The sequence below is a fragment of the Momordica charantia genome (assembly GCF_013281855.1).
Source record: "Momordica charantia cultivar OHB3-1 chromosome 9 unlocalized genomic scaffold, Mcharantia_2.0 BLBB01000009.1, whole genome shotgun sequence".
Lineage (NCBI taxonomy): Eukaryota > Viridiplantae > Streptophyta > Magnoliopsida > Cucurbitales > Cucurbitaceae > Momordica > Momordica charantia.
Window position 1 is genome coordinate 26,092,334 of NW_028275167.1, and position 14,513 is coordinate 26,106,846.

The 14,513-nt window shown below is 33.1% G+C and overlaps 3 protein-coding genes across 4 annotated transcripts; 1 reads left to right on the plus strand and 2 right to left on the minus strand.

Moving 5' to 3' along the window:
• Nucleotides 1–515: 515 nt before the first annotated feature.
• LOC111010165 (uncharacterized) lies at nt 516–1,385 on the plus strand. The gene is made up of 2 exons (XM_022283503.1): nt 516–1,187; nt 1,305–1,385. Exons 1-2 carry the CDS (start codon nt 516–518, stop codon nt 1,383–1,385), a joined length of 753 nt encoding a protein of 250 aa, XP_022139195.1.
• Nucleotides 1,386–4,084: 2,699 nt separating this feature from the next.
• On the minus strand, nt 4,085–5,333 carry LOC111010168 (uncharacterized). Its single transcript, XM_022283507.2, has 2 exons — nt 4,468–5,333; nt 4,085–4,181 (listed from the first exon to the last, which is right to left on the minus strand). Exons 1-2 carry the CDS (start codon nt 5,176–5,178, stop codon nt 4,104–4,106), a joined length of 789 nt encoding a protein of 262 aa, XP_022139199.2. The 5' UTR covers nt 5,179–5,333; the 3' UTR covers nt 4,085–4,103.
• A 5,621-nt stretch (nt 5,334–10,954) lies between these two features.
• LOC111010169 (uncharacterized) lies at nt 10,955–14,018 on the minus strand. Of its 2 annotated transcripts, XM_022283508.2 has the most exons (3): nt 12,139–14,018; nt 11,966–12,053; nt 10,955–11,179 (listed from the first exon to the last, which is right to left on the minus strand). In XM_022283508.2, exons 1-3 carry the CDS (start codon nt 12,820–12,822, stop codon nt 11,169–11,171), a joined length of 783 nt encoding a protein of 260 aa, XP_022139200.1. In that variant the 5' UTR covers nt 12,823–14,018; the 3' UTR covers nt 10,955–11,168. The 2 variants fall into 2 exon arrangements, with proteins under 2 accessions (XP_022139200.1, XP_087973481.1); XM_088117355.1 differs by having other exon boundaries at nt 10,955–12,053.
• Between the last annotated feature and the right edge of the window lie 495 nt (nt 14,019–14,513).

Below are 14,513 nucleotides of genomic sequence, written 5' to 3' on the forward strand. Positions count from 1 at the left end.
TCATTTTTGTTGAGGATTTCTACTACATAATTAGGGTTTTAAACTATAAATCTAATACAACTCATTAAAAATAATGGTACTCTCAAATATCTCCGTGATAGTATTTATATCTATTATTTTGGACACAATTTTATGATTCTCCTTTTAATTTTACCTAAAAAACAGTTTCAATAGATGTATATTTTATGGACGACCTTTGTCTAGAGCTAACAAGTAATAACAAATTTTACTAAAGAAACATATATATGATGGGAAAAAAAAATCATGAGACAAAATCTCATCTTATCCCGATTTCATGATGGAGCTGCCTCGATGTTAGGAAGCAGAAGAGTAATCATTTACTTCCCATAGGAACTTGATACAAATTATTGGATACATCAACGTGAGGTGCCTCCATTTGACGCAGCCACGCAAAGCCAAATTTCTAATGAACTTGGATTATTCAAGCGCCAGCCACACTACATATAGACCACCGCATAGCGCATATCTTTGCACCATTCTAAAATTTGGCAACAATGGCAAGCGCTTATGTGAGCTTGAAACTTTTGATAGATTCAAAAGAACAAAGGGTGCTTTTCAGTGAAGCAGACAAGAATGTGATCGATTTCCTCTACAACCTTCTAACCCTCCCTCTTGGGACTGTGATTAGACTGCTCAAAAAGCAAGGCATGGTGGGTTGCTTGGGAAATTTGTACGAGAGCGTTGAAACTCTGAACGACACGTATTTGCAGACTTACAAGAGCAAAGATGTCCTTTTGAAGCCCAAAGACTCATCCTTTCGTTCCACCTTGCTTTTACCTAACCTTGATTTAGATTATTTACCTGCTGCAGCAACTACTACCATCTATTTGTGCAAATCATCTGCTAATTATGCTGACTGCCGTTGTTCAGTTTCTGATAGTCCTAATGCGATTTGTCCAACATATAAGCGTTACATGAGCCAAGTGGGCACGTTTGTGAAGCCAGCAAGTGCAAGTGCAAGTGCAAGTGCAAGTGCAACCACACAGGTAGTGGCCACTGGGGAAGACGAGGGGGGATTTGTGAAAGGTGTGGTGACTTATATGGTGATGAACGACTTGACTGTGAAGCCCATGTCCACCATTTCAAGCATAGCCCTTTTGAACAAGTTAAATGTTAAGGAAGTTGGTTCTTTGAAGGAAAAAGTTGTTACTTTCGGTGTCGATGAGGTAATCTATATCCCCCTAAACCAAGTTTTTATTTGGTTACTTACAAATATTGTATATATCTTTCAAGAGAATTGGGGAAAAGTTATAAATTTGGTTTTGTTGGTTTGATCTTTGTAGGGTGTGAAATTGTTGAAGGCCTCTCTTCATTCCAAGACTGTTCTCACCGATGTCTTCATGGAAAGGAAGCTGACTATTTGAAGATGGTGTTCATTTTGATGATGTCAAGGCCTTTCAATTTTGTTGTGGTTGGTTTTGGAATCGATCTCATCAAACTTTTGGTGTTCAGTTTTGATGTGATCTTTTTTTTTTTTTTTGGAAGGAGAGGTGGTTGGTTTTTGTTGCCTGTGTGTGGATTTTGTATTTAACAATGTAACTCTTCATGTTTTTATTAAGTTTCTAAAGCTAAGATCAATTTTAATTTATATGGTATTATTGTATGTTAATTTGATGGATTATTCACTTTAAGCACTCCTCAAGTACATAACGACTATTTTCATTGTAAGTTTGGATAAATTTTGACGATGGATTGTAATTAAGTTCTATTAAATTTTATATTTTTAATATATTTTTTATTTTTTGAGTTCAAGTTCGATCTCTTGTTATTACCATATGTTCGTTTTTCATTTTCACACAGTTCATAAATATTTCAAATCGTCTAGTGTTAATAATCGTATAATTGATTCATTGGATCATGTTCACACGGAATTTTCGGAGAAATTATAATTCGTAAATATGGATATTTGGGATTTGTACAACCTTTATATTGACTAGTTGATCTGGATCGACAATCCCATTGAGTTATTGTTTTCCCTTAGTGGCTTCACATACGTACTCTTTCTTTTATGAATGTGGGATCCTTAACATGCCTCCTCGGGGTTCCATCTCAAAATCAATTGGCAATGAGAGGAGTAGCTCATGTCTATTATAAATCATTGTTAAGTCTCTTCTTTTCCTTAACAAGCCACGAAAGTATATATACCTAAATACTGGCCGAAGGAGGGGAATCATCAACAATATAAGGCAAAAGCAACGAGGAATTGAAAAAGGAGACGACTTTGGGTTTCAAAAGGGTGTCTCTGTTGTGGTTTGGCAGCAAATACGCCTCGTTCATGGTTTCCACGCTTTCGTACAGATTTCTCAGACAACCCACCAACCCAATTTGGTTTTTGAGCAGCCTACACACAATTCCAAGTTGAAGGGAAAGTAGATGGAAAAGGAAGTCCACCACGTTCTTGTCTGCTTCAGCGAAAAGAATTCTCTGTCCTTTTGGGTCTATCAGAAGTTTCAATCTCACGTTATCCTTTTGCGCCATGATGTTTGATTTCAATTAACGCTTCGGTAACAGCAGTAATGAATGCTATTTACAAAGGGAAGTCGCGCGGGCATAGAGAATGTAAAAGTGTAGGGTAAGATTTTTTTGCTCCGCCTATTCAAATTTTAAATTTCCCTTCTGCTTCTGTTTCCAAAGCGTATAAAGTTGCAGTTTTGTTGTCTTTTTAAGGCAAATTGCAAAATCCACAAGTAGGATAATTGCGACAGTTACACCTCTAAATTTTTAAGGGTAAAAATTGAACTCTCAAATTTTAGTATAAATATTGCTATAATTACATCCTAAACTTCCAATGTAAAAGTTAAAACCCGAAACTTAAACTGCAAAAATGAAACCCTAAACTTTCAATCTTAGAATACGCACAATCCACCTGCATTGCTTCAATTTCGTACTGTCGATTATCATCAAATTTCAACCCAAATTCAAAAGATTTTTACAAATTTATATGAATCACATCTTCTTCTTACCTCGTCTGTTTTCGAACAAAACCTCCACTTAATGGGGCCGGAGATTGATTTGCTTAGCCAGCCAGCGCCAGTTTCTGATTATGCACCGATTTCAAATTGGAATTCCAAAACATGATTTTAGAACAAGGGTTTCAAATTCTATTTAATCGAAATCGAAGGACTTTTTAGAATCCATATAAACAAATTAAATTTATTCAATCCAATTTAAGTTTTTTAGTGGTAGTTTATTCATCCTTAGACTGATTTAGAAGGATTTAAGTCGTGTTTTCTACTTCAATTTGAAATATTAAAAAAAATTGAATAATAGATAAAGGCATTAATTCAAGACCAACATCATCTCAGTAAAAAAAATTGAGTAATAGATAAAAACATTAATTCAAGAACAACATCATCTCATTAGTAATTTAGATGTATCTTTGAGCAAGAGGCTATATGAATTCAAATCCCCTATTTCAACTCTTTATACCAAAAAAAAACATTTATTTAAGTTTGGTTTTTAGAAATCTTGTTATACTCAAAATAAAAAAAAACTTCATTAATTTAAGTTTGGATTGATTTTTTATCTCTGAATTCTGGTCTCTTATTTGAAGCATTTGGTTGGAGAGAGAAACAACTAAGCTTTTCTCCATTGTGTATAAAACAACAGCCATCTTCGAGGACGACATCAGTGATTTTATCCAGTCACATCTATGTGTTTCTCACATAAATATCTTTCATTAAAAAAAATGAAGGAGAAGAAGAGGAAAGAAAAAGTTTGGTTTTATCTTATTATTGCAAAACTAAAAATTATGTATTTTTCTTTAATTTTAAATTTAAATTGCAATCTTTATGATTTAGAAAAGTTTAATTTTTTTTATTAATCCAATTCAACATTTATCTAAAGAGTCCGGTACTGCAAACAAATACAATTAGCCAGAGCATCGAATACGAATACAGTATATCTAAAACACCAAAACCAACACCATAAGAATTTTACGTTAAAGGAAACATTATTCTGATTGAACAAGAAGTGATACATTAGATAATACCCCGAAGAAAATACTAACAAATTACTTAAATTCAAGTATGAAATTTAAACATTTGATCGCATCCTTCAGAGTGTGTGAAACAAACCAACTCTCAAGTTATCACCTTCTTCAAGAAAACATCAGTGAGAACAGTCTTTGACTGCAGAGATGCCTTCAACAATTTCACACCCTACAAACCCAAAACAAACATGATCACGTCCTTACATAAGATATTTTTTTCTGTTTTTCAAAAAAAAAAAAAAAAAAACAAAGATACCCCTAGCAACCAGTGGCGTAGTGGGCTTGCAGCCAAATGGGGACCCTCTCCAATTAGAGTCCTACCCAAACTTTGGAGACAAGTCGCACAACATCAATTATGGTGTTGGGTGGCTGTCAACCCTCCTTATTATAGGGACCCACACAACATTGATTCAAGAAAATAAAGATGATTGCTAGTTTTTATGTAAAATTGTTACCTGATTAAAATCCATAGTGATGATTTTCTCCTCCAAAGCCCCCACTTCCTTGATGTTAAACTTGTTCAAAAGAGTAATACTAGAGATGGTGGACATTGGCTTGACAGTCAAGTCATCCATCACCATATAAGTCACCACATCCTTCACATACCCTCCCTGATCTCCCACTCCCTGAATGCTTCCACTTGGTGGCTGCACATAAGTATTCACTTGAGCCATTTTCTGCTTGCACTGTGGACAAGTCGCATTGGGGCCATCAGAAACGTAAACACGACAGTTGCCATAACCAGCGTAACTGCATCCATAAAATGTAGTTGCGGCGGTCGAGGCTTCAACGCTAGGCAAAAGCATGGTTGAGCCACAGGACGAGACCTTGGGATTCAAGAGTGTGTTTTTTATCTGCTTTGACTGCAAATAAGTGTCGTTCAAGGTTTCAACACTGTCGTACAGATTCCCCAAGCAACCCACCATGGTCTGCTTTGTAAGTAGCCTGATGACAGTCCCCAGTGGGAGGGAAAGTAGATTGAAAAGGAAATCTATCAGGTTCTTGTCGGCCTCGCCGAATAGAACTCTGTTCCCTTTCGTGTCTATCAGAAGCTTCAATCTCACAGCGGTTTGATTTTGCGCCAATACTAATTGAATTTGATGGTTGTGAGTATTCAGTCCCACTGATGATCCGAGTATATATATATATTGTATGATGTTTCCCATTGACGATTCAATATCCCCATGGCGTTAATTGTGCAAACCAATAACTTTTATTTGATGTGCCCATTGGATTTCCACACCGTTTGATCTACTTTCTATTTCCAAGGCGTTTAATAATAACTTTGTGTGTTCAAGCCTCCCCAAACTCAGTTGTGATTGAATCAAAGTTATCATATTTTTATATTTCTTTTCCATCTCGCATGATTGAGAAGAATGAAAAAAATCCGAATGAAATTAGGGTCTTATTGCCATTTTTTCATTAGATATGCTAAAAGAAAAATACATGTGTTTGTGTTTCTCCATAAATATTAATATGATATCAAAGTCCAAAAATACTAATGAATCGACCATGATCAATGAGCCAAAAGAGCCACGATCACAGTAATGATTTTGACACTCCCAAACACACCCTAAATTTATTATAAGTAGGATAAGAAAACACTTACCGATTAAAATAAAGAAACCTAACCTAAACACAATAGAAAATTAAAAGAAAATAATATAATTTAACACTCCCCTCAAGGTGGTGAATGAATATTTTCCATTTCTAGCTTGCTAACCAAATGCTCAAAGTTGTTGTTGTGCAATCCTTTAGTTAGGATATCTGCTATTTGATTATTTGTTGGTATAAATGGAGTACATATGAAACCGCTGTCTAACTTGATCTCTTTTATGAAGTGTCTATCAACCTCAACATGCTTGGTTTTATCACGTTGAACTGGATTATGTGCAATATTGATGGCAGATTTATTATCACAGTAAAGTTTCATAGGCATTTCCCATGGAATCTTCAAATCTTCTAAAATAATTTTTATCCATGATAATTCGCAGATGCCCAATGCCATTGCTCTAAATTCTGCTTCTGAGCTCAATCTTGCAACTACATTTTGTTTTTTACTTCTTCATGTCACTAAGTATCCACCAAAGAAAGTACAATAACCAAAAGCAGATTTTCTATGGTCTATCGATCCTGCATAATCTTCATCTGTATAAACTTCTAGATTGAGTTTCTCGCCTTTCTTAAACAACAACTCTCTCCCAATGGAGTTTTTTAAATAGTGAAGTATTTGGTACACTACTTGGAGATGAACTTCTTTTGGACTATGTATAAATTGACTTACCACTCCTATAACATACGTAATATCTGGTCTCGTATGAGAAAAATATATTAATTTTCCAACTAACCTTAAGTTTCCTTATTTACTGAATGACACTCTTCAGATGCACATAATCTATGGTTTTGATCAATTGGCGTTCCTATCGGTCTGCTGCCAAGTTTTCATGTTTCAGAAAGTAAGTCAATCACATATTTTTGTTGTGGTAGGAATATGCCTTGTTTAGAATAGGCAACTTCTATTCTAAGGAAATGTTTCAGCTTTCCTAATTCTTTAACTTCAAACTCTTTGATTAAACAATTTCTCAATTTATCTTGTTCGTTATTATCATTACCAGTGATAATAACATTGTCGACATAAACAATTAGTTTTGTCACTCCCCCTGCAGTAGAATATTTTAATTTATAAATAATGTAGGATCTCCCTAACTTTGTTTATAGCTCATCTTCCTCATAACTTGAGAAAATCTACTAAACCATGCCCTAGGAGATTGCTTTAATCCATACAACACCTTTCTTAATTTACAAACTTTATTTCCTACTTGCTCATACCCAGGTGGAATCTCCATATAAATTTCTTCTTCAATATCACCATGCAAAAAAGCATTTTTTACATCATATTGTAACATGTCTCATCCATGATTTACAGCAAGAGATAGAATTATTCGTACTGTATTCATCTTGGTAACGGGCGCAAAGGTTTCAAGGTAATCAACTCCATATGTTTGAGTATATCCTTCCGTGCTTTGTACCTCTCAAGTGTTCCATCTACTCTATATATATCCATCGACATCCTACAGCTTTCTTATCTTTAGGCATAGTTACCAGCTCCCACATTCTATTTTTTTCTAAAGCCTGCATTCAAGATTCATTGCTTGCCTCCATTATTCATGTTGTATTGCCTCCATATATGTTTTTGGAATATTTACCTGAGTAAGATTAACCATGAAACTTCTGTACTGACTTGAGAGTTTGTCATATGATACAAAGTGATCAGACAATGGATACTGAGTACAAGTTTGTTTTCTCAGGTCTGACTCATCATTAGCAGATATTGTAATGTCTGATTCATCACTGATTCTTTTAACGTCAATTTCAGTTCCAGAGATATGTTCAGACTCTTGGACTTGTGTATCCTTTTCAATGTTCTTTCTTGAATAAACCTACCGTAGTAGAAAGGTTAGATGGCCCAAGTGAGGTGTCTTTAACGAAATGGTAGATAAATTATAATCATAAAAATGATGGGATTTTGAGGACCAAATTGATGTCAAGACTTTAATATCCTCCCAAAGTTGAGGAGAACTTGATTTCAATATTGATTTTGACCCCTCATTTAAAAATGCACTTAGTAATATTAGACAATCACCTAATTAATTGTCATGTTGTAGTAGTTTCTTGGTAAAATTTTTGTTTTTATTTTATGATAAATATTTTTCGTTTGGTATGATTTATCAAAAAAATAAAATATATTTGATTTCAATATTCATTTCCTTTTCAAAATCAAATGTTTTTAAATAAAATTTGAAAAAAGTAATAAAATCCAAAATATTTTTTAATTAAATATGAATTTTCATATTTTCCCAAAATAAAATCTTTCAATAAAAATAAAATAAATTCCTACTTATTTGAAAACCTTTCAATTTGATTTAGAATATTTGGATAAAAATCAAAATCTTTAATAAATTTATTAAAATCATGAGATTTGATTGATTGTATAATTAATGAAAATATTTTTTTATTTATAAATTAGGATTTTGAATTCTGGTGTTGGTTTTGGTCAAGGGAGGTCACGAAGCACATCACGAAAAAAAACCCACAATTTCTCTCCTCAATTTTTTTCATCGGTCTCTCTCCATTTTCATTTCTATTTTCCTTCCATCAATTTTTTTTCTTTGTTCTTCTTTTTTATTTTCAATCTATCACTCTCTATTCTTCGTTCTTGTTTTTTTTTCCTCTCATATTCTTTCAATTTCCCTTTGTTCTGTTTCACTCTCAAAGATTCTTTTAAACGTTTTCTCTCTTACACTCATCATAATTCTCTTCTATCTTCTTCTCTCTTTTTTTTCTCTACTTGTTTTGTTTCCATTTATTTTCTCCTTTTTCTTCTTTTCCTTCTTATTTACTTTCTCTTAATTTTTTGTTATGGGGCTATCTTCACCACAATTGTGTCCTTCAACTTTGATTTGCGTTACAAGTGAATAAGGAAGAGAAAAATCAAGTTTTGTTTCCAATACGGTAAGTTTTCATGTTTTCATGAAATAAAAAAATAAAAATAGGTTGGTTTACTTCGTCGTATCTTGTTTTAGTCGTATTCTACTTACGGAGTTTAATTTTAATTCATTCATACTTTAGAATACTTTTTTTTTGTTTATTTAGTTCCGTTTTTGTTATCTATTTTATTCATTTATCTCTATTGTTAATTTTACCCAATTGTTTCTTGTAACATCACATCTGATTGATTCACTTTTCTAATATGTTTATTTATGTTACAAGTATAATATTTGGTAAACATGTATATATTTTTGTTAATTTCATTATAATATTATTTGGTGGAGATTATTTTAACTTAAAAGATACAAAAGAAAATTTAGGATGATGGAATCACGAAATTTTCCGGAGGCCAATGTTCTTGGATTCTTGATATAAAAATCAATATCTCGTGAGGCCAAGATTTGATTTTTAATACATTTTCTAAAAAAATGTATAATTTAAATCAATATTATTTATTCTCATATTTTGCTTAAAAAAATAATTAAATTAATAATACAAATGGTTTGCATTTCATTCATTCCTAAAAACTTAATTATACTTCCAGGCAAATAAATATTTTTTCTTTAAAAAATAAAAATATATTTCGTTTTTGTAAATCTTCTTTTATAAAGAAAATTTTGTTGTAAAAAAATACATTTAAATTTTTATAATGGCATTTTCCTCGATAAAGTTGGTTGATTAGGATAAAATAATTGTATCTCTTGAATGCACATTTTCCTTTTGATGCATACGATTAAAAAAATAGCGAAAAAAAGAGAACCAACGTTTAGATTCTATCATTTTTTAGAGGACTCCTTAGATGACTCTTTCTAACTTCTAATGAAGGAGCTTTTTCTTCCCTTCGATTTTTCAAGAAAGGCGAGTTTTGTTAAATTTCAATAAATAAAAAACCAATTTATTTAATTTTTAATTTATCAAACTAATGATATATTGTTTCATCAAGATCAAATTTAAATTGCAATGTCATTTTTTTTGTTCCCGAATGGTCTTCTTCAATTCTTTTAGGTTTATCCTCTACCCCAAGTAAAGACCTGCTCGATTTAGATTTGCACATATAGGACAAATGCCCCAATACCATGTCCTTACCCATATCTTTTTGTGCAGATTAACTTATCCATGCATTTGAGTGGCCTTAGTCTAAAGGTTAAATATGTTCAAAGCCATTTTAAACCATTTATCAAGCTCATGGACTAGAGATAGTTTTTTTTTTTTTTGAAAATTTACATAGAATTTCAAAAAATATAAAATAGAAAATTGAATTAGGCCACGTTTACTTATGTGCGTAATGAAATCAATCGTAATAAAAATCAATCGTAATGAAATCAATCGTAATGAAATCAATCGGAATTGTAATGTTATTCCATTGGTGTTGTTTACCATAAATTTTATGGAATCGTAACCATAATTTCTTTGATGTTGTTTACTAAAACTGTCTGGAATCGGAATCAGATATATAACAATTACTAATATATCATTTCTCCTTTTTAGCTAAGTACAAATATATTATTGTGTTAATTTTTTTTAAATTACAATAATAATAAATTTAATTTAATTTATTACTATATTATTGATAGTAAATATTTTTTATTATAACCACTAATCTAATATTAATACATAATAAATAATTAAAATAAAATTACATCAAATAAAATATTTTTTATTAGAACAACCAAAACTCTAATCTAACATATTATTAAGTTTTATTATTCTAATATATAAAGGTAAAGATATTTATTTAAAAAATTTATTGATATTAATTAATATTAATTTATCATATTATATAATAAAATTACATCAACTAATAAAAATTAGAATATAAACGGAGAAGAAATTATAAAAGTATAAAAAAATAATTAAAAATTATATCGATCTAATTCATAGATGAGAGACAAATGATAAAAGGAATGAGAATAAGATTATAACATAACATATTATGTTATAACATAACATATTATGGTCCACAGAATAAGGAATGAGAATAAGATTAATAGGGTCGTAGGAGTGTAATGAGATTGTGATTATACTTTTTATGTAATGGGATTACAAAGTTTGAGGTTGGTCCCATCATTTGATTACATTCCTACCATTTGATAAACACCATCAAAGGGAATCAAATTTTTCATTACGATTCATTGATTACGATGGCGGACGAGTAAACGGGCCTTAGTTATCAAACAAACGTATATATATTATGAAATTAACTCCCATTGTGATACATATTTTAAGCATTTTGTTGTCAGTGTTCAAAATATTATTCGAAGTACTAAAAGATCGAAATTTAGTTTCATTCCTAACCTTCCAAATTTAGTTTTGAAGAGGTTCGAACCACAGGTGTAACATTATTCAAATTCAGATTTTAAATTAATAAAATTGAAAGTATGGAGTTATAAGTAATTTCACAAAATTAATTAAAAGTCATGCCCGACACTCATTAATCAATAAAAACTAAAATAGGAAGATTAAACACACATAAAAATTCAACAAAAGTTCTACGGAAAAATAAACTATAGAAGAAAGTTTATGCACCCATTCATCTGCTACAATGGACTCTGACTATCTACTCTTCTTTTATTAATATATCTTCTTCCTATAACCACACTTTTTCTTCCTACTGATCTCCTGCAAAATGAGTCATAATTTACTCTAAAAGTAGCAAATATTAGCATAAAATGAATTTGTTTTATATTGTGATTTGATATCGTTAATAAGTTGAGGTATGCTAGCTCAAATTAACTAGGGAGAAAATGTTAGAAAATAGGAAGGAAAAACAAGTTGCTTTGATGTGTTTCAGGATATATATGTTTATAAAAATCCTCTAAATTAAATTTTAGTCACCAACCTAATTTAGTGGTAGATCATGAATTATCTAATTAATAGATGTATAAACAAATAACCTATGAAATGATTTATATCTAATCATATAATATATGATTCTAAGTTGAAATCATGTATTAAGCAGTGTTATTGAGGCACCCAGGTTGGGGAGAGGCAAGGCAATTTCGTCTCGGTGCGCCTTGCAACAAGTATCCAAGCAAGCGCCTTCAATCAGGCGCTCGCTTTAGTGCACCTCGGCATGCCTTTACACGCCTCTCGCCTCAGGCCAGGCGATCGTCTCACTGAAGTGAGGCAATCTGTCTTATTTTATTTATTTTTCTTTTAATTTTTAATGTGTTTTTTTTAAATAACCTTTCTCCCTTGCAAAATACATCAGTCCATAAAATCCTAACGAGTCTATCTGCCCCTCAACATTCACCTTCACCACCCTCAATCTCCAACCATGGCACGGCTCCTTTTTTTTACTAGATGCTAGTTTGAGTTTTGGACTTCCGTATTATCTCAAAATAAATAAGACAAAGTAAATAAGACAAAAGTTTGACAGTATCGTATTCAAAATAGTATGTTTACCAGGTGTTGTTGGGAAGTCAATCTTGTGAAGAAACACATCGGTGAGTACAGTTGATGTGCACAGAGAAGCCCTTAGCAACTTCACGCCCTACAGAAATCAACCCACAACAAAAGTCACATTAAGCAAACAAAAAACTAACCAAAATCAGCTCCAAAAACAAAATAAAAAGGACCTCATTGATGTCCAAATATATAAGCTTCTCTTCAATCTGGCCAACGTCCTCCACATGTAACTGATGAAGCACCGAAATGGTGGACATGGAGGAGGAGATTGGTTTAACAGTAAGATCATCCATCACCATGAACGTAACCATCCCCCCTTTCACATAACCTCCCATCTCAAGGGGTTTTGCTTCTTTAGCTCCGTAAACATAAGTTGCATTCGTGGTCATGGATTGGCCGCATCTGCTACATACTGCACCATATGTACCACTAAAACTATAACGACAGACGTTATAAGTACTAACATGACATGTATAGTAGGTGGTTGGTGGATGAAAAGATTGGATTTGCAAGAGGCTTTGGAGTTCATCAGACGGAGTGGCGGATGGAAGGTTGGGGTTGAGGAGAATGTCTTTGTTGCGGGTTGATGCAAAATAGTTGAGGTTTAAGGTTTGGTGGGTGCGGTAGACATTTACAATGGACCAAGTTTCCAGTGGCACGCCGGTGGAAAGCAACTTAACGACAGCTCCCAGAGGGAGGGAGAGTATGGTGAAGAGGAAGTCTATGAATTTCTTATCGGCTTCAGCGTATAGAATTCTCTTCTCTTTTTGGTCTATTACAAGCTTCAAACTCACCTTGCTTTCGGTTTCGCTTTGGGTTTGAGCTTTGGCTTCAGTTTGAGGTTGGGTGGTCATGGTGTTTCTGTTCTCTGTTTCCTGTGTTTTCCGTTTCTTGAACTAAATAGTAAATACTGCTTCGTTTGACGCTTCGAAGAGAGAATCTGAATGGTGAATACAAAAGGCCAAACAAAAACAAATTAATGTATGTGACCCTTCGTTATCTTTTATGCTTTCCTTCGCTTGTTTGCTTTTTGAGAAAGCATTCATGTTAATTGGAGATCATTTAATACGATGCCATGCCCCGAGCCCCATGAAGTTTATATTATTTGGACCACTCGGATTCGATTGGCTAATTGACGCTTAGAACTATAAAGAAATACAAGGAATAGACCGGGAAGACAAAACTAAACTTTACAGAATCACTCCCGTGTATGACCACATCCAAGATATAACCAAATCCAGGGCATGGACAGGTTTATTTCATGATCTCTAGGGTGTAGCCAGCTCTCGAACCACACACGATCCTAGCCAACCAATTCTCGACGGATCAGGTCTCGGCCAACCAAATCTAACTACTAAGGCTACCGATCTCTTGATTCAACATTTGGCCCGCAGCCCAGCAAGGTATGTTTCTTAAATACATCAAGATTCAAACCTCTATAAATATAACACTAAACTGAACCTTAAAGGTAAGTTGAAATACCCTAGTCTCCATACTCACTATTCTGATTCTGACTTAAGCATTGAAGCTTATGTGACAAGAATCACACTGGTGGTAGTAAGTACTATTTGATTTTGTATGTTTCGTCAATCCCTTTTATTCAAAGTTGGTGCGCATTTGCAAAATTCCAGGAGACCAAATTTCTACATCAACAAAGCAACTTTCAGAGGCGAAGAAATTCAAAACATTTCAAGTATGATTTCTACAATCGAGAAGCATCTACCAGAAACTCAAGTTCACACAACATGTCACAGTCAAGTTCAACAGGGTAATACAATACTATCAATTAGGGGTGAGCGTTCCAACTCGAAAAATCGAGCCGATCGATCGAAACTAATCGAAAAGAGTTCGGTCGATCGGTTTTGCCATGCGTCGGCTCTAGAAATTCAAAACATACTTGATGGGTCGGTCGGCGACCTTGGTCCAGGCAATACCGACTCACCGACAATGTAATATTAATATGTTTTATATATTTTTTTTAGTTATTAAAAAAATAATTAAACCTAGGGCTAGAGTTGTTCTCTTCTCTCACCCTCTCGCTCTTATGTCGTCGCCACCCCTCAGCACCCTGTGCTCTCTCACTCTCTCATGTCTCACTCTCACTCTCTATCCCTCCCTGCCGCCGCACCGAATAATTAAAAAAATGTCGGTTAAACAGACAAACCCACCGACCGAACCGATCGGTCAGCCGGTCGGCGCCAAACTGTAGAAGGAAACCGTCGGTTTCGACATCGGGGTGGACCAAAAACCGATCCCGACCAACCAATGATCAACCCTACTATTAATATTCATGGTTCTATCTTAAAACTAATTAGAAAAACCAAGTCCTACCTTTTATTAAACAAACTAATAATCAACCTATATAAATTAAAGTTATTATGTAGCGATTTTATAATAGTAAAATTCATAAAATACAATTATGATATATTAAATTAATAATTTAATTTATTTATGAATAATGAGTTTTGAAATTGTTAACTTTTAAATTATTTATACTAAATTTTTAGTGAAGCTTACCTACCTAAAATTTTAGAAACTACACAAT